The 20,098-nt window shown below is 54.3% G+C and overlaps 1 protein-coding gene across 2 annotated transcripts in view; it reads right to left on the bottom strand.

Annotated features, from left to right (window-relative positions):
* The window catches only part of ANKRD17 (ankyrin repeat domain 17), an 85,490-nt gene extending 78,609 nt beyond the window's left edge, over positions 1-6,881 (bottom strand). For both annotated transcript variants that reach the window (XM_054172743.1, XM_054172745.1), the window contains exon 1: positions 6,241-6,881. In XM_054172743.1, coding sequence (XP_054028718.1) covers positions 6,241-6,612 — 372 coding nt within the window. In that variant the 5' untranslated portion in view covers positions 6,613-6,881. The remainder of the gene's footprint in view (positions 1-6,240) is intronic.
* Between the last annotated feature and the right edge of the window lie 13,217 nt (positions 6,882-20,098).

Here is a 20,098-nt window from a genome sequence, read left to right as displayed (position 1 = left end):
GCCCAGCTCAGACCTCTTCTCTAAGAGCAGCTTTGGTGTTGAGTGTCCACAACACACAGGTGAGAACTGGCATTTCTGAAGTGCCATGAGAAGGTTCTTTCTAGAGATGGAAGGGAAGTCTGCACAGACCCTGCTGGGCCTCCTTTGTGTTCACAGCCACATCACTTCGACTCCAGGAAGGTTGCAGTAACTGTACTGATGAGGGAAAGGCCAAAATCAGCTCAGGCCTTGCACAAGTTTGGGCTTTTGCATTGGCCAGTTTGAAGCCTCAGCCTGACAGGGTGCTGGGCCAGCTCTCTGCAACCAGACTGTTCCCTAGAAAGGTTGGAGCAGATGGTGCTTGGGGTCCCTTCCAACCTGGCATCACTCTGGGATCCTGTGAAAATGGCACAGGTGAAAAACCACCCAAGCAGACACAGAGAAAAGAACTCCAGCGTGAGCAGGGCAGAATGTGAGCCTGAGCTGTGCATCAGGAGGTCACACAGCAACAAGCTGCACTTCAGGCCCATCTCTGGAGACAAGGGGATGACAGCAGCGGTGGTACACAGGATGTATCGACCTGGCTCCTCAGCAGCCCTGCAGAATCCAAAGGTCTCACTCCAGGATTCTAATTAAGGTGGTTGGGATTTAAAAACTCAAAAGCAGCTATAAAATAAACTCCTGCTTTAACACCTAAGCTGTTAAAGCCTTTGGCAATTCAAGCATTACAACCACGTGCCTGTGACACTTGCAATCACACCAGCACACCCAAGTTTTCAGCTTAACACCTTGTATCTGAAGCTCAAGAAGTTAAGAGTGGCTGCTGCTGCATCAAGAGGCCTGGTGGGGTTCTGGCCTTTTATTTACCTCTTCCTACTACTTCAGCTCCATTGCTAATCTGATGGCAGCTGAAAAAACAAAAAGGGCCTTTTATTTACAGCAGCTGTGAGGCCAAATAAACCCAAGAATGCTGGAAGGAACAGCCAAAACAACTTAAAAACATCCCTGGCATGGCAGAGTGCTTTCAGGTACAGCTCACGCTGCTGAGAGTGATGGGAAGGAAGTTAAGGGAACCCAGGAGCCACACCAGGCAGAAGTGGAAAAAGAAAGAAGAGGAACACAGACAAATCCCAACCTGATCTACACCTGCTCATCACAGGACTTGCTGCTCAGGGAGAAAACTCCACATACAAACTCTTCAAATGGAGATGGTATTAGGAGAAAACAATTATCAGCTTCACTGCCAGCAGCAAACATCCTGGAAGCTCTGAGAGCTGAAGCAGGCTTGTAAAGAGTTTTACTAAACAATTAAAAGCATTGACTAAGAAGTTCTAATGAACTCTGGACATCAGATTTTTCACTAGCAGCTTGCTCCTTGCTCATTTTTTGCACTGTTTCACTATTCCCTGATGCCAAATGCCTCACAAGATCATAGAATCACAGAATTGTCAGGGCTGGAAGGGACCTCAAGGCTCAGCCAGCTCCAACCCCACTACCATGGGCAGGGACACCTCACACCACAGCAGGTTGCTCACAGCCACCTCCAGCCTGGCTGCAAACACCTCCAGGCAGGAGGCTTCTACCACCTCCCTGGGCAGCCTGTGCCAGGCTCTCACCACCCTCATGGGGAACAACTTCTTCTTCACAGCCAATCTGAATCTACCCATTTCTAGTGTTGCTCCATCCCCCCCAGTCCTATCACTCCCTGACACCCTCAGAAGTCCCTCCCCAGCTTTCTTGCAGCCCCCTGCAGATCCTGGAAGGCCACAATTATGTCTCCTGGGAGCCTTCTCCTCTCCAGCCTGCACAACCCCAACTCTCTCAGTCTGTGCTCACAGCAGAGCAGCTCCAGCCCTCTGCTCATCCTTGTGGCCCTTCTCTGGACACCTTCCAGCCCCTCCAGATCCTTCCTGGCACAGAGGCTCCAGAACTGGACCCAGAGCTCCAGCTGTGGTCTCAGCAGAGTGGAGCAGAGGGGCAGAATCCCCTCCCTGGCCCTGCTGGCCACACTTCTCTTGCTGCAGCCCAGGCTCTGCTTGGCTCTCTGGGCTGCAAGTGCTCACACAGGAACATTTTCAAGACACCTGCACACATCTGGGTCTGATCAGAGCTGTTAAATCACATTTTCACCAAAAACAAAATAAGAGCAAACAATATTCCTAAGATTCCCCTGATATGGCAGCCTTCATTCATCTAACCTCTTACCTTCTTTGTATTTTGGCTCATGTCCTGAACATCTTTTAACTAGTTCAGACAAGAGACCTCTGACTTGACCTGAAGCACAAGTCAGAGTGGTTTTCTTCATGTTAGTTCCACATCTTGCCTATCAATAAACCATGCTAACTAGGGGGTGTACAAAGCCCCCCTCAGAAGCAAAAGCACCTTCCCATGAGGGGTGCAGTGACTGAGGGGTGACCTCTTTCATGCTTACAAAGATGTGCAGGGGGAGTGCCAAGAGGCTGGAGCCAGGCTCTGCTGGGTGATACCCAATGACAGCACAGGGGGCAGTGGTGGAAGTTGAGGCATAGAAAGCTCCATGGAAACAGGAGGAAGAATTATTTCACTGTGAGGGTGACAGAGCACTGCAGCAGGCTGCCATGGGGGGTTGTGGAGTCTCCTTCTCTGGAGACTTTGAAGCCCTGCCTGGATGTGGTCCTGTGTGATCTGCTCTGGGTGACCCTGCTCTGGCAGGGGGTTGGACTGGATGAGCTTTCAAGGTCCCTTCCAGCCCCTAGCATTCTGTGATCCTGTGTCACAGGAATTTGGCTGCCTTCAGCAACACTCCTGACACAATGCCGATTGAGATCTGAGGTGCACCTTCATCTCACACTCCAATATCCAACCTGTCAACCCAGCAGATCTTCCATGTGTGCCTCTGCCCCCCATTTCTGCCTGAATTCACACTCCCTGCAAGCCAACACCTGATTAAAGTGGCCCTACAGCCCTACACAGCTCCTCAGACAGCTTCAGAGACCAACCCTATGAAACCTCCACAGCTCTGCTGTGAACTCAGGCCAGAATTCCAGCGTGTGAGCTGACACCCCCCTCCACTCCCCAGGCAACTTCACTGTCATTTGTCTGGTACCTTAAGATTCCCCTTCCTGTGTGCTGAAGAGAACTGCCAGGTTTTGGTTAGGGAGGAGGCAATCTGCCATTTGCAGACAAAACTGGGGCACATTACCTGGAATCCTGGGGGTTTGGCAAGCAACAATTTGCTGCCACTTCAAACAGCAGCCTTGCAGGTTGCCAGGGGCTTTGTGGTAGGTGCTCACCAAGATGTTGGTATGAAGTCTCAATTTAAACTTCTCCCAAAGCTCCAGCCAGTGTATGTGCTTTCTAAGGGGGTTTAGAAACAGGCTGAGATGGAAACATCTGATTACCACTTTTTATTCCATTCCATTCCATCGGCTCAGCAGCAACTGAGCCACACAATGCCCTTCCACTCCTGGGGGTTTGGTGATTTAGTATCTGCCAGGTTTCCCATTATAGCTCCTTGGACTGCTGTACTCCTGCCTCCTTAGCAGTCAAATCTAGAAGTGCTTCGTTTCAGAGATTAGAGAAGTCTTAATGCACTAAGCATGGGAAGGGCAAAAAATAGCCTGAGACAAACTGCCTGGAGTTTACAGAGAAAATGGAGAGGGCAGTGAGGAGGGAACAGTGTCTCAGGCAGTATTTCCACAAGGGTTTGCATTTACAGCAAACCCACACTCTTCCAATTGCTTCGTGTTTCCTCATTTGATGTGCCTCCCAGACTGGCCCTGCTCAGAAGGCCTCAATCCAACTGCTGAAAGCCACAGCAGCTCTGCACAGCTCAAGCCTGACCTAAAAATAAAGTTAACCTCCAAATAAACCCCCCCCCCACCAGTAGAAACAAATGGCTGGGGTGGGTTTGGGGTTGTTTTTTAAGCCTTCTAAAAGGCAAAGTTTAACACCAGGCTGCTTTCAGACAAGGAAAGCTCCCTTCTGCTGAGAACACTTCAAACTCATTTGCTCCTCGGGAGCTGCTGGGAACCACTCTGAAGTTAAATCCTCTGCTGCACTGCTCAGCCATCCTCATGGTCACAGGCTTACAAATCTGTGATTTCAACTGTGCCTGCTCTACAGAATTTCATCCTGAAGCCAGGGGCAGAAAGGCTAGGCCAGCTTTAGCTTGCAGGCACCCTGAATAACCAAGAATTGCTCTGGATGCAGCTGAAGCATGACAAAATGTATGCCACCCCTGAACCTCACCACCACAGCGTTATTAACTCATTTATCACTCACCCCCTGCTTAATATTTAATCTCAGACCACCTAGGCTGGGAAAGCCTTCATAAATAAGACAAAACTTGTCAGGGAAGCTTCCAGATGCCAAACTGCATTCCCAGCTGTTGATGTATACAGCACACAGCATTCTGTCCAACAACAAAAAGCAGTAGTGAAGTTTTCTGCTGGTAACTCATGGCAATTTAATAATCATTTGGGGTTTTCTTTCTTCTCCCTCAAAGCCTATTCAATAGGTAGCTATGGCTATGCAAGGCACAGCATGGGAGCCAAGGCTCACCTCACCTAAGCCTACACACAAACCCTGGCTGCCTCTGCCTTTCCCACCACACTGGGTGCCCTCTTACCATCTGCAAGCTCTCAGGCAGGAGCCATATGGAAGCATGGCTACAGACCACAAAAACCAAATCAATCTGCCTGCCATTTGGCCAATAAATCTGACTTTACACAATTTCTGCTCAAAGTTGCCACCACACACAACTCATCTCAGGGCTGAATCAATACACCTGCGAAGTCATTAAAGGGCCTTCCCCCTTTTGTCACACAGCAACGCTCCGTGGACTCTGTTCAAGACTAAGGGAGCTCCTCACGAACCATCAGGGCTGCCTAGCCTGCAGGTTTTACACCCCAGAACCTTCTACCCACACATTACTCCCTTTCCTACAGCCAAGCACAACAGGAACAAGCCACCAGGCATAATTGCTTGTTAATTGAGGCACATTGTGTGCAATTTATCTCACAGAAGCTGGACCAAACGCTTCTTTTATCACCTTCTTTAGAAGCAGAGTGCTCCTTAACCGTGGAAAAACCTATCACCATCTCAGCCCAGCCCTTCCTTAGATGCATCAGGCTCTTCCTCCCCTTTCTTCCTGCACATGTTAATTTTGAACCCAAAAGCAGATACACCACTTAAAAGCCAGGCTGCTTAGAAATCGAGTTAGAGAGCAGCTCACCAACTTGAAGTGGGGTTTGCTTGGGAAAAAAAGCAAGTATAAAATAGCCTAAGGGAACCTTCAGCTTCGCTTCGAGAATGAAAACCACTCAGCAAAGCGACTCCGTGGGGCTCTGTGTGCAAACAAGAAAGGGGCTTCAAGTCCAGCTTGGGGTTTTTTCTTCCTTTCTCCCCAGCAACACCTACCTGAGGAACCTCACATTAGCACCAGAGCAGGTGAAAAATGCTTCCTTGTGCTTCTTCCAGCATCACAGGGGGAAGCTGCTGGTGGGGATGAGAGCGGAGTACCCCAGGCTCTAGGGCAGCCACCGCTCCAGCTGCACCTCCGGCTGCTCCTCAAGACCAGCCGGTTCCCACGAGTGGGAGCTCTCTAGCAACACACCCGGGGCTCGGGCCTATCTCCACGGCGCACCGGCAGTACTCCCACCCTAACGCTCCCCCGCTCCCGGTTCCAATCCGAATTCCACGCGGGGACACGAAACACGGTGCCGAGGGGCACCCGCGGCGTTTCCTTGGGCCCTCCCCTTCCACAGCGCCCCGCAAACCCCACACCTGCCCGCGACCGGCGGGAGGCCGCTGCCGGCTGAGCTGCCCAGGGAGCCCGCGGGGCGACCCCCGGCTCCCCTCCGCGCCGCTCCCACCGGACCACGCCGGTATCCACCTGTAACCCTCCAGATGCGCCCCCTCTCCCCGCCACGGCGGCGGGCGGCAGAGCGCCGATGGCCGCTCCCGCAGCCTTTGCCGGGGCGGGAGGTGCGGGGGGCACCGCCGGGAAGGCCCAGTTAGGCCGCGGCCCCCCGCCGCGCCCCGAGCCCCGGCCCCCCGGCCCGGTCCCGCCCCGCCACGAGGCCGGCCCCGGCCGGCGCGGTGCTGCCCCCTTCCTGCCTCTGCGGCAGGGCCCCGCGGGAGGCGGGAGCAGGCAGCAATTATGAAACCGGATCAGTAGGGCAACCCCCGGGGCCTCCCCGCCGCCGGGGCCTTCCCTCCTCGGGCATCGCCCCCCTACGGCCCCCGCAGCCTCCCCGCCGGAGCCTGTCTCCTCAGTACCTCAGAGACCTCTTCTTCTTCCTCTTCCTCCTCATCCTCCTCTTCCTCCTCCTCTTCCTCGCTGCCGTTGTTGCTGCTCTCGCTGCCGCCGCCGCCGCTCTCGCTGCTGCTGGCCGGCCGGCCCGCCCGCCCGTTCCGCTTCGCCTTGGCCGGTGCCTTCTTCTTCAGTAGGAGGTCGCACACCCGCACTAGCCCCCGCGGCCCCGCCGCCGCCGCCGCCCCGGGAGGGCACGACGGCGGCGACGAGCTGCCGGCGCCGCCGTTCTGCCCCTCGGGGGGACCGGGCCCCGCCGTGGCGCTGCCGGCGTCGCCGCCGTCACCGCCTCCCTCGGCCACCGCCACTACCGCCGCCGCGCCGGCCGCCTTCTCCATGGCCGCCGATCCGCCTCGCTAAGCACCGGCTCCCGGCGAGGAAAGGGGAGGAGGTACCCGGGGCCGCCGCTGTCTCGGTCACCTCTAGCGCCGGCGCCGCGCCACCTCTCGCGATACTTGTCGTTGCCGCCGCCTTCAGCGGCAGCAGCAGCGGCGCTCAACGGCGGGCGCCGCTCCCGCCGCCAGCAACCGCCGCCCGCCCCCCACGCTCTCGCCCGCTGCCGCCGCCCGGCCTCGCCTGCGCTCGGCCCCGCGCCGCTCGCTCGCTCTCGCGCCCGCCCCTCCCCGCGCCCGCTCCGTCGCGGCGCCCTCCCGGCGGCGGCCCCTTCCCTGCGTGCCCCGCTCGCCGCGCCGGAACTGCCCAGACGTCATCAGCCGCCGCGGCGGCGCCCCCGGGGCCGCTTCCCGCCTCGGCCGCGCCGGGCCGCCGCCTGCCGCCCTGGCCCCTCGAGGGAGCCGGGGAATCGTGGAATCAAGCAGGGTGGAGGAGGCCTCCAGGATCGTCCAGGCCAGCCGACCCCCCAGCCCCGTCCCACCAACCGGACCGTGGCACCGAGTGCCGCAGCCAGGCTTGTCTGGAAGATCTCCAGGGATGGGGACTCCACCGCCTCCCTGGGCAGCACATCCCCAGGGCCAATCTCTCTTGCTGGGAAGAACTTCTTCCTAACATCCAGCCTAAACCTCCCCTGGCACAGCTTGAGGCTATGTCCTCTTGTTCTGGTGCTGGGTGCCTGGGAGAAGAGACCAACCCCCACCTGGCTACAACCTCCCTGCAGGGAGCTGGAGAGAGCAAGAAGGTCTCCCCTGAGCCTCCTCTTCTCCAGGCTAAGCAACCCCAGCTCCCTCAGCCTCTCCTCCCAGGGCTGTGCCCCAGACCCCTCCCCAGCTTTGTTGCCCTTCTCTGGACACCTTCCAGCACCTCAACATCTTTCCTAACCTGAGGAGCCCAGAACTGGACACAGGACTCAAGGTGTGGCCTAAGCAGTGCTGAGCACAGGGCAGAATGACCTCTCTGCTCCTGCTGGCCACACTGTTCGTGATGCAGGCCAGGATGCCATTGACCTTGGCCACCTGGGCACACTGCTGTCTCATGTTCAGCCTACTATCAACCAGCACCCCCAGGTCCCTTCCTGCCTGGCTGCTCTCCAGCTGCTCTGTCCCCAGCCTGCAGCGCTGCTTGGGGTGGTTGTGGCCAGCATGGTGAAAGCACAGAATCCATATTTGCACTGAGGACTCCTCTCAGCCTCCTCTTCTCCAGACTAAACCACCCCAGGTGCTTCAGCTGCTCCTCACCAGACCTCCAGACCCTTCACCAGCTTGGTTGCCCTGCTCTGGACACACTCCAGCCCCTTAATATCCTTCCTTCACCAGCTTGGTTGCCCTGCTCTGGATACACTCCAGCCCCTCAATGTCCTTCTTGGAAAGAAGTGAGGGACAAAGAATATTCTCAGGGAACTGATGCTCATCATCAAAGCAAATCTGCACCATTTGCCAGCAACTCTCCACACTGTGTACAGAACCTACCTCTTGTTAAGTGCCTTTAGCTGTTCCTGCATTAGTGGTAACTGCACCACTAGAAAGCTACAGGCAGCTGTAATTGTAGCTCTTAACCTCTGATCCTCAGGTCAAAACTGAACACCACCTTTACAAGATACCTCCAGATGGCAGTTTTGATGTGATCCAGGAGGAATAAACTGAATTTTCCAGCCAGCTACCTGCCACTTTGTGCTTTGACTGCACAGAGATCTCAAACACCCCAGCATGAGATGTGGGACAGCAGATGAGTGAGAACAATGCTTTTGTCCTCCTGTGGCAGTGATTTTTGGCTGATTTGTGTCAAGATGCAAGCACAAGTTAAGTGCTAATAGTTGTAGTCACAACAGGCAGAAAAGGGATGTTTGAGTGGGTATGGAATCATTTCATAGAATCATTTGGGTTGATAAAAGGCCTTCAAGATCATCAGGTCCAACCATTCTCTAACTCTAGCAAAGCTGGTGCTAAACCATGTCCCTCAGCACCACATCTCTGCCTCTTGGAAACCCCTCCAGGGATGGGGATTCAACCCCCTCCCCTGGGCAGCCTGTGCCAGTGTTCCAGAGCTCTTTCAGTCCCAGAATCATACAGGTAACCTCAGCCTGGCCACCTGAGGCTCAAGGGGGCTGTGTGTGAATCACAGAATCAATAAGGTTGGAAAAGACCTCAAGGATCATCAAGTCCAACCTCTCACCCAACACCTCCTGACTACTAAACCATGGCACCAAGAGCCACATCCAGTCCCCTCTGGAACACCTCCAGGGATGTCACTTTTCCAAGTGATAAGCCTGGAAAAGTGAGCTGGGCTTGCTGATTTGCTGCAGGAGGTGAGTGACTCCCTTAAACAAAACCTGTCTCAGATTTCTTTGGCTGTAGGAGCAGCCTGGCAGAGGAGCAGCTTGTCCAAGTGCACCGAATCCAACCCCCCTGGACTCAGGAAGGGCGGCTGCAGGACTGGATTTTACCCTTTGAGCTGTTAGCAAGGAGTTGCCCTCCCCATCCCTTCCTGGTGCAGCGTGGGGTTGGGAAGTCACACGGAAGGGTTGGTCTGGCCCCAGGCTCCTCCGGGCCGAGCAGGGCTGCAGCAGTGCTCCCTTCAACTGGGTTAAGCACCTGCCTTTTAAACCTGGGCTGCAGCACTGGCACACTGCTTCCATTTCAGCTGCTGGGCTTAGAGGAGGGGTTTTTGAGGCCAGTTTCTTGCCTCATGGTGGTTTTCATCCCTTCATTGTGTTCCCAAGCCCGGAATCAGCTGGAGCAGTGACAAAGCACCACATTGTTGGCACAGGCAGCCTGGCCTAGCTGAGCCTATTTGTTCTGTTTCTTTTATGATGGTGACCTCTGTTCTGATCAAAGAGTTGCTCCTTCTAATCTTGCAGGGTAAAGCAAGGTGTTTCCCTCCATGGGTCTTTGGACAGTTTTTACCTGCTCTCTCTACCACCCTTCAGCAGTAAAGGCACTTTGGGTCTTTTGAGCAGCTTGCTGTAAAGGCACTTTGGGTCTTTAGAGCAGCTTGCTGTAAAGGCACTTTGGGTCTTTTGAGCAGCTTGCTGTTGGAGTTGTTTGCTTTTCTCATGGCTAAAAAGCTGCTCACAGGAATCACCTACAAGTCTTGTGATGGTTTGAAGGACAGGACACCTGGGGAAGGTGTGAAACTTCTCCTGGGTGCATCACACTGCTGTATGCTTAGAAACACCCCCCTAAAAACCCTACTCTTGTCCCTGCTATGAGAATCATCAGGACAGGCTCATGATCAGAGAGTAAAGCATTAAGGTAATGTTTCCTGTGTCCCAGTTTCCTTGGGGGTGCACGACCCAAAGGTGTATTTCCTGTTCACAGGGCTCTCAGGTAATGGATTACAGAGTAAAAGAAGTCAGCCTGGGCCCTCCTCAGGGAGAGAATACCTTAAAACAGTACAGTTTTTGTATTAACTTCTGACCTCTGCCTTTGTTGCTAGCATAAAGCTGCAGCAAATCTTGAAACAAAAATGAAGTCCTTCATTATCCCTTTGAGCTGTGAATTCTGTTCCAGCATTGTCCTGAGAAAGGCAAAGAAGCTGAGTGGTGAGAGCCTGGCACAGGCTGCCCAGGGAGGTGGTGGAAGCCTCCTGCCTGGAGGTGTTTGCAGCCAGGCTGGAGGTGGCTGTGAGCAGCCTGCTGCAGTGTGAGGTGTCCCTGCCCATGGCAGGGGGTTGGGACTGGCTGAGCCTTGAGCTCCCTTCCAGCCCTGGCAATTTTATGATCCTGTGGTGAAAGGTCTGGTGAGGAGCAGCTGAGGGAAATGGGAATGGTTTAGTCTGGAGAAGAGGAGGCTGAAGGGAGACCTCATTGCTCTCTGCAGCTCCCTGAGAGGAGGCTGCAGTGAGCTGGGGCTTGGTTTCTTTTCCCTAGTCTCAGGTGATAGAAGGAGGGGCAGTGGCCTGGAATGGTGCCAGGGGAGGCTCAGGTTGGAGAGGAGGAAAAAAAATGTCTTTGCTGCAGGAGTGGTCAGGGATTGGAAGAAGCTGCCACGGGAGGTGGTGGAGTCCTCATCCCTGGAGGTGTGCAAGAAACGTGTGGCCATGGTGCCTGGGGATGTGGTTTAGTGGCCATGGTTTCCTCCTGATCCTTTTCAAGTGCTGTAGAAACTAAAGATAAAATAAACCCAGGGCGAGTTGGAAAACAAAGAGAAGAAAGCCAGCCCTGTGAGTGAGCCCTCTGAAGCCAAAGCCAGCTGTACTTGAGCCTCACAGTTTACCTGCCAAAGCTGTTGGGCTTTGGTACTGCCATTCAGGGTGGGATCCCCTGGGGGCTACAGAAGGATCAGAGAGGAGGGTAAGCATTTCTTCCTCCTGCTGCCTTGCTGGAGTCCTGCTCCCCCACAGGGATAATTCCTATAGTAACCACTTGGTAAGCAAACAATTGATGAGTTCTGAAATCAGTCCTTGAAGGTTGCTCCCCTCTGTGCTGAGCTGCTGGGACAGCTTCATGCAGGCAGCTTGCTGAGCAGCAGCAGAGGTTCCACAGAGCAACAAGCTTCAAGTTCTTGGCTTCTATCTTCAGGTGAAGTGTACCCAGAAAAACGTTTCTGCTCCCAGGGAAGGTGGTTTCTGGGCAAGAACAGCAGGGAGAATCTCTGTGGGGAGCTTGCTTCTCAGCGAAGGCAGTGCAGGAAATCCCTGTGGTATCTCAGGAGGGAGCTCTGAGGCCCTTTGGCAACAGCAGGATCTTGCTGGTTCCTGATCTCTTCTCGGGGGAGGTCAGGATGCAGCTCAAAGGAGCAAAACAAGCCGCAGGGAGAACGGCTCTTGCTGCTATTTGATTTTGACACAGCAGATGGAGCTCAAAGCTGGCCATCCAGCTGAAACCGGGCAGCACCGAGGGCCACCAACCACAAAAGGGCAAATTCCTACTTTCCCCAACATTCTGGAAACGAATTGTTACTAAACCATCCCATTCTTGAGCATCTATGCCCTAAAAGTCCTTTCAGGCTTTTACTAAAGCACTTAGGCTTAGGCTGCAGCCAGAGCAGTGTGGGCAGCAGGGCAGCAGAGGGGATTCTGACCCTTGGCTCTGCTCAGACCTCACCTCCAATCCTGCCTCCAGTTCTGCTGTCCCCAGCAGGAGAAGGACACAGAGCTGCTGGAGGGAGGCCAGAGGAGGCCACAAAGATGATCCAAGGGCTGGAGCAGCTCTGCTGTGAGGACAGGCTGAGGGAGCTGGGGTTGAGAAGACTCCAGGGGAACCTTAGAGCTGCCTGCCAATAGCTGAAGGGATCCTGCAGGAAGGCTGCAGAGGGACTTCTCATGAGGGTGTCTGGAGACAGGACAAGGGGGAATGGTTTGAAGCTGAGGGAGAGCAGGGTTAGACTGGAGCTGAGGAAGAAGCTCTTCAGTATGAGGGTGGTGAGACTCTGGAGGAGGCTGCCCAGGGAGGCTGTGGCTGCCTCCTCCCTGGGGGTGTTCAAGGCCAGGTTGGATGAGGCCCTTGAGCAGCTGAGTCTAGCTGAGAGGTGTCCCTGCCCATAGCAGGGGGGTTGGAATAGATGATTTCTGAGCTAGTCTATGATCCTGTGATTTAATCCTTTAACAGCTATGCCCTAAAAGTCTTTTCCCCCCATTCAGCAGTGAATCTAAAGTGATTCTTTCTGTCATTTATTTCCAGCAGTCCAAGCAGGGAGTTTTTCTCCCCTTCTGTGACCTTTACAGTGCCAGTGACTTGAACACCAGCAGGAGGGCATTGGAACTAGATAATCTTCAAGGCCCCCTCCAACCTAAACCATCCTATGGGTCTAGGAGCCAGGTGCAGCCTTGACCAGGTTTGTGTTTTGCAGTCAGGTCCCTTTCCCATAGGCATTTCAGGGAAAGTGAGCTTAATTTCCCTTTTGCCCCCTGGCACTCCCTTTTTTGCTCATTCATGAAGGGGATCTCATTCTGCACCAGGAAGTACCCCCAGACAGTGCTGGAAGGAGGGCTGCAGTAAGGCAAGGTGCACATGGACCTGTGGATGTCTGCTGTCTGAGCTTGTGAGGCTGGGAAAAGGCAAAGCTCTGCCCACAGCATGAGTTTTGGTCTCCACACTGAGCTGCACAGCCTCTCCGTGCAGCAGAGGTTTGGTAACAGCAGGTGGCATGCTCCTCCTGCCTGAGCACTGGGGAGAGGCTGCTGCAGTCTTAACCAAAGTGGGGTGCCCTACACCAGCCAGTTTTCAGCCTCAGCTTGAGAGGCTGCTGGGCCAGCTCATTTCAACTCAGCTGTGACCTGGGAAGGTTGGACCAGATGAGCCTTGGGGACCCTTCCCACCTGGCACTCTGGGATGGTTCTGAAGGGATGCTGGTAGCTGCTCACCTGAGGACACATGGTGGCTTTCTCTGCCAGGGCTCTCTGCTAGGAAGGGATCAGGCTGAACATGGGGCTTAGGATTATCTCTGAGACAGACCTGGTTTTGCTGCCCATCCTTGTGCCTTCTGCATTTGCACCACAGCTCCTCCCAGCCTGTGCTCTTCATGGGGTCCTAGAATGATTTGGGTTGGAAGGCACCTTAGAGATCATCCAGTTCCAACCCCTGCCATGGGCAGGGACACCTCTCACCAGCCCAGCTTGCTCGAGGCCTCATCCAGCCTGGCCTTGAACACCTCCAGGAGCACCTCCAGCCTCCCTGGGCAGCCTGTGCCAGTGTCTATCACCCTTACATTAAAGAAGCTCCTGCTCATGTTTAGAAGGAAGCTCTAATGTTCTATTCTTCCACTAACCAGACTACAAACATTTTTGTGATTTGGTGTGGAACAACTTCTTGGAGTCCTGGAAAGCTCCAGGGAATCACTAAGGTTGGAAAAGACCTCAGAGATCATCAAGTCCAACCTGTCACCCAACACTTCCTGACTACTAAACCATGGCTTTCATGGCACTTAACTAAACCCCTACCTCCCAAAGCCTAACCCAAGTTACTGCATGAAGAGCACATCCCACTGGTGTACAACCAACTGTTTCTGTGCCATTCCTGCTGACCTGTGTCTCTGCTGGGGCTTCATGCACCCTGCATGCATTGCTGCCTTCAGTGGGGCTCTCCCTGTGCAGCTGTCTCCCTGCTCTCTGAAGAGCCTTGTGCAAAAGCTTGCAAAGGTTAATTGTGACCCTCAGTTGTGACCTGGCTGGGCTGAATCTGTGAGTTTGCTCAAGCAAAAGTTTGGCTGTTGCTTGAGGATTGATCCAGCATCTCCCCTCCTCTCTTCTCAGCTGGCAGCTCTGTGGGCACAGGCAGTGCACTGCTCAGCAGCACAGTTTTATATAAGCCACTGAAGGCAGGCCAGCTTAGCCCTGGCTGCAGCATCACCAGAACTGGGCCAGTGCTGGATGTATTTCAGAGTCCTTCACTGAGGACCTGATAACCTCACTGAGATGTCAAACAGCTGCTTAGGCAATAGCAGTGCCCAGCTGGCAGGAGTCTCTGATGGCTCTCATTCAAACCTGGCCTTGCCCAGCTGAAAGGCCAGTTAGACACTGCCAGGAGGAAGGGAACACTTGATTTTCCTTTCAGAGGTGCAAGCAGATAGAGTGGCTGCTTGATAACCAAGAGTCAAACCAAGTGGTCTGATCCTCCTTTGAAACACAATCATAGAATGCCAGGTTGGAAGGGACCCCCAGGGTCATCTGCTCCAACCTCATAACCCCACAGCAATTCCCTGGGAAGCCTCATCTGCATTCCACCCTCTCCACACAGCAGTTCTGTAGTGTCACATCACACAATCACCATGGTTGGGAGAGACCTCCAAGATCATCAAGTCCAACCTGTCACCACAGACCCCATCACTGAACCATGGCACCAAGTGCCACATCCAATCCCCTCTTGAGCACCTCCAGGGATGGGGACTCCACCACCTCCCTGGGCAGCACATGCCATCATTCTGCACTGAATGTTACAGCCAGACTGATGATGGAATCATAGACTTGTTTGGGTTGGCAAAGCCCTCTAAGATCATGGAGGCCAACCATCAACCCAGCCCCACCGTGGCCATCAAACCATGGGCCCAGGTTTCTTGAACACCTCCAGGGATGGAGGTGGGTTGGAAGGGACCTGAAAGAGCATCCAGTTCCAAACCCCTGCTGTGGGCAGGGACACCTCCCACTAGCCCAGGTTGCTCAAGGCCTCATCCAGCCTGGCCTTGAACACCTCCAAGTGTTCCACCTGTTCCAGTGTCTCCCACCCCTCACTGTACAGAATTTCTCCCTAATATCTAATCCAAATCTAAATTCTTCCCATTTAAAGCCATCATCCTTTGTCCTGTCACAGCAGGTTTGTTCCCACCTTTCTGATTGGAATGCTGCTCTGAGCTCTCCCAGAACCTTTTCTTCTCCAAGCTGAACAACCCCAACACACTCAGCCTGCCCTCCAGCCCTCAGATCATCTTTATGGCTTCCTCCAGAGCAGCTCCAACAGGTCCATGTCCTTAGAATCAACCAGGTTGGAAGAGACCTCAGAGATCATCAAGTCCAACCTGTCACCCAACACCTCCTGACAACTAAACCATGGCACCAAGTGCCACATCCAGTCCCCTCTGGAACACCTCCAGAGATGGGGACTCCACCACCTCCATGGGCAGCACATTCCTCCTTCTTGCATTGGGGTCCCCCAGGCTGGATGCAATGCTCCAAGTGAGGTTCTCTGTGCCTGTATTGAGGTGTGTTGTAGTCTGCCTGCAGCTGAAGACCACTGAAGCCAAGTAAGACAAATCCTACTCTGTTTCCAGCTCTCATGGTGGTGAAGAGTCAGAACCCTAAGGTTCACTTGTAAGCCCATGGATCCAGCTAAGGGCAACTCTGGATTCAGCCTGTTCCATGAGCTGCTTCTGAGCCCTGCAGGCAGCTGGTGATTGTGCTAGCCTGGCAGCATTGCCCCACTCCTGGGGGCAGAAAAAGAGGCATTTGAGCAAATGTCAAGGCCTGCCAGCAGGGGTTGGAGGGCACTGTAGAGGAATGGCCTGGAGAGTGTGGCCACAGCTGATTGATCCAAAGGACAACACCAAAAGCTTCCTGTGCAAAGAGTTTGTTAATATTTCTTTACATGACTTGAGGAGGATTCTTGGGTTTCATTCAAGCTGGAAAACAAAGCCCCCAAAGCCCAGCACAACCCAGCTGTTGAGGCTCTGCAAAGCCCCACACCTACCTCTTGCTTTCCTCTGATGGCTCCATCTGCAGAGAGCCACAGGGACCACCTGGGTTGTTGCTAGGAGTAAGCACATTTTGTGGTCTCAGGTGAAGAGCTGCTGATCCTTGGGCTGTGCTCAGGACCCTGCCTTTTGAAACCAGCTCTTCCTGAAGCCTCTGGAATGAAGTGCACCAAATCTCTTTTGGAAAGCAGAGTCTGCAAGCACTGCAGAGAGAACAACCCCAAACAAACAACACAAGCCAAAAAAAACCCCACAAAACCCAACCCCAACCCAACCAAGCAACATTTCCTCTGTTTCTCACTGTGTTTAGTCCCTGCCTTTCCCTTGGGAAGCTCAGGCTTCCTGATTTGTATTGTTACAAACACAGGTAAAGAAGAACAGCTGAAGAACATCTGAAATACATTGGGTCTGGCCAGCCCCAGGCACAAATCCAGGCTGGGTGCAGAGTGGGTGCAGAGCAGCCCTGAAGAAAGAGCCTTGGGGGTGTTGGTTGCTGAGCAGCTCCCCAGGAGCCAGCAGTGCCCTCAGGCAGCCCTCAGGCAGCTGTGTGCTGGGCTGCAGCCAGAGCAGTGTGGGCAGCAGGGCAGCAGAGGGGATTCTGACCCTTTGCTCTGCTCTGCTCAGACCTCACCTCCAATCCTGCCTCCAGTTCTGCTGTCCCCAGCAGGAGAAGGACACAGAGCTGCTGGAGAGAGGCCAGAGGAGGCCACGAGGATGATCCAAGGGCTGGAGCAGCTCTGCTGTGAGCACAGGCTGAGGGAGCTGGGGCTGTGCAGCCTGGAGAAGAGAAGGCTCCAGGGGAACCTTAGAGCTGCCTGCCAATAGCTGAAGGGATCCTGCAGGAAGGCTGCAGAGGGACTTCTCATGAGGGTGTCTGGAGACAGGACAAGGGGGAATGGTTTGAAGCTGAGGGAGAGCAGGGTTAGACTGGAGCTGAGGAAGAAGCTGTTCAGTAGGAGGGTGGTGAGACTCTGGAGCAGGCTGCCCAGGGAGGCTGTGGCTGCCTCCTCCCTGGGGGTGTTCAAGGCCAGGTTGGATGAGGCCCTTGAGCAGCTGAGTCTAGCTGAGAGGTGTCCCTGCTCTTTGAAGGGGGTTGGAGTGGATGATCTCTGAGGTCCCTTCCAAGCCAAACCATTCCATGATTTACCAAGGCTGTGAGGACTTTACCTTCACAAGTTGCTTACTCAGAGATGGAGGAAGGAATCATAGAACTGTCAGGGTTGGAAGGGACCTCAAGGATCAGCCAGTTCCACCCCCCCTGCCATGGGCAGGGACACCTCACACTAGAGCAGGGCCCAGAGCCACCTGAGAGAAAAGGATTGATCCCTCCTAGGGTCACTCTGTCTCCTAGGGTCACTCTGTCTCCTAGGATCACTCTCTTTTTCTCCTTAACTGCTGGCACATTTCCTAGGTCTCTCAAAGTGCTGAACTCCTCTTCCCAGGGATCAACCCAACAAGAGGAAATCCAGAGGCCAGAGCAGACAAAGCAGCACAGAATCAGAGAACAACTCCAGCAGCCACCCAGAATCTGTTTCTATGGAGATGGCCATGGAAGAGGAAATATTGATCAGCTCTGCAGGGTTTTTAGGCCAGAATGGGAAAACTGTGAGTTTGCACCAAAACTAAATGACAAAGAGGGCAAAGGAAGGGTGTCAGCACTGCTGAGGAGCAAAGGCCAGCAGCAGTGCAGGAGCACTGGCTGTGTCAGCTGCAGGAGGGGCACTCTGTGTGAAATCCCAGGCATTTGCCACAAGCCCTGCAGCCCCAGCAGGCACCCAGCAGTGTTTACAGCTCTGAAAGCATTTCAGGTTGGGAACAATCCCAGAGGCTCCCAGAGTCATCATTTTCCATGTGCTTCTCTTCTGCCTCTAGCAGAGACCACTAGCTCCCTTCTGAGGTTAGCCAGGGCACCTGCTGACAGAATGCCAGCTGGGAAGGCACCCCAGGGACCATCCTTTCTAGCCAACAGTCCTCTTGAAATGAGCTGGCCCAGCAGCCTGCCAGGCTGAGGCTTGCAGCTCTCCAGTGTAGGGGACTCCAGTTGGTCAGCCACAGCTTTATGAACTGGAGGTCACAGATAAAAAGCCTCAAGGGAACTCCAAACACTCTTCAAATCTTTCCAGCCCTTCCTCAGGAGTTTTTTGTGTCTCTTTCCATGGCTGAACCTGATGTGCATCAAGCCAAGGGAAGGAATATTAAGACTCTCATCCCAAAGAGAAGCTTTAGCTCTTGACTGAGCTGTGTTCACTGAATGGTTCTCCTCTACTGCCAAAGACCAGCAAGCTGCAGCTGACTGCAGCTGCAGTTACCCAGACATGGAAGCAGCAGCAGTTTCTTGGAGGTTGAGTGCCATTTCTGAGCTGTCAGAAACAAACCAGCCATGAAGGAGCCAGGCTGGAGAGCAGCAGAGAATCTCCAGAGGGCTTAGAGCAGCTCTTGGAAGATTGGTAGAAATCCATGAAGTAGCTCCCAGCTTGACCTAAGCATGTTGAAGGGCCAGGCTGGGTGAGGCCCTGAGCAGCCTGGGCTGGTGGGAGGTGTCCCTGCCCATGGCAGGAGTTGGGACTGGATGAGCTTCAAGGTCTCTTCCAACCTGAATCACTCTCTGCATCTGTGAGCAGCACAAATTCAATTATAGTTTAGAAAGCATGGGGGGACAGGAAAGCCAGGCCAGGACTGGGGGGGAGTGAAGCACAGCAATCAAACCAGAGCTAAACAAATTCAGTGCTTCCTGTGCTACTGGAGAAACACCCCAGTGGGCTGCAGATGTGCCACCTCTCACCAGCCAGGCCAGCTGGGTTGAAAGGGCACCTTCAGGAAGAGGAGGAGCAGCCACTGAGGATGTGAGCTCCTGGGGAGATGTGACAGTTCCCCAGTTCAGGAGGGACAGGGATCTGCGGGAGAGAGTGCAAGGGAGGGCTGCAAGGGTGATTCAGGGACTGCAGCACTGCCTGGGGAGGAGAGGCTGAGAGCCCTGGGGGTGGTTAGTCTGGAGAGGAGACTGAGAGGGGATTGAATCAATGTCTGTCAATAGCTGAGGGCTGGGGGGCAAGAGGAAGGGGACAGGGACAGGCTCTGCTCACTTGCACCCTGGGATAGGACAAGGGGCAATGGATGGAAACTCCAGCACAGGAGGCTCCACCTCAACACGAGGAGGAACTTCTGCACTGGGAGGGTCCCAGAGCCCTGGAGCAGGCTGCCCAGAGAGGTTGTGGAGTCTCCTTCTCTGGAGCCTTCCCAGCCCCATCTGGATGTGTTCTGTGTGACCTGTGCTGGATTCTGTGGCCCTGCTCTGGCAGGGGGCTTGGACTGGAAGACCTCCTGAGGTCCCTTCCAACCCCTGACATCCTGTGAGCCTGGGATATCAACAGCCAAAAAGAGTAGGATCAGAAAACTCAGCAAAGAGACTGCAGAGCTGGAGCAGCAGCATGGAAATTGGCAAGCAAGTGCTGGAAAGTTTCTAGAGCACAAGGGCACGTTCTGCATTCCAAAGGCCTCTGGAATGATGTAAGAGACAGGGGGGAAAGAGAAAAGAAAGCTCTGCACTGCCAGTGCCATCAGCAAACAAACAGCAGCCACACTGTGGCAAGGTTTCAGTGCCAGATGGCACAGGGAAAGGCTTTGCAAAAGATCCTGCAGCAAAGGTTCTCTGTGATGAGGACCTTGGGGACTGAGTGGGGCTGCACCTAGGGCAATGCTCCCCTGCAGCCTCTTGCTAGGCAGAGGTGCACTGCCCTCCAGCCACAGCACCATGCTGGGGGTTTGGAGGGACCTTGTAACTAGAAATGGATTCAGAGAGTCATAGAATGGTTTGGGTTGGAAGGGACCTTGAAGATGATCCAGTTCCAGCCCCTCACCATGGGCAGGGACACCTCCCATCAGCCCAGCTTGCTCAAGGCCTCCTCCAGCCTGGCCTTGAACACCTCCAGGGAGAGGACAGCCACAGCCTCCCTGGGCAACCTGTGCCAGGCTCTCCCCACCCTCACTGCCAAGAATTTCTCCCTCATCTCCAGCCTCAATCTGCCCTCTTCCAGCCTCAATCCATTCTCTCTCCTCCTATCACAGCAAGCCCTTCCTTGTCCAAAGTCTCTTCCCAGCTTTCTTGTAGGCCCTCTCCAGTGAGCTGGAAGCTCTCAGCTCTAAGCAATAAGCCCTTCAAGCTTTAAAAGGCAGAGTCCTGAGGCAGGTATCATGGTAAGCTATGCAGCCAGGGGACCACATTCCAACTTTGCAGCATGGAAAGCATGCACCCACCCTAGGGAGCACCACCTGGACAAAGCCTCCTCCCACATGTAAGGAAACTCTTTTT

The sequence above is a fragment of the Dryobates pubescens genome, chromosome 24, assembly GCF_014839835.1.
Source record: "Dryobates pubescens isolate bDryPub1 chromosome 24, bDryPub1.pri, whole genome shotgun sequence".
Classification (NCBI taxonomy): Eukaryota; Metazoa; Chordata; class Aves; order Piciformes; family Picidae; genus Dryobates; species Dryobates pubescens.
Note: the sequence above shows the minus strand (reverse complement) of the source record. Positions and strands in the feature narration are given on the sequence as shown.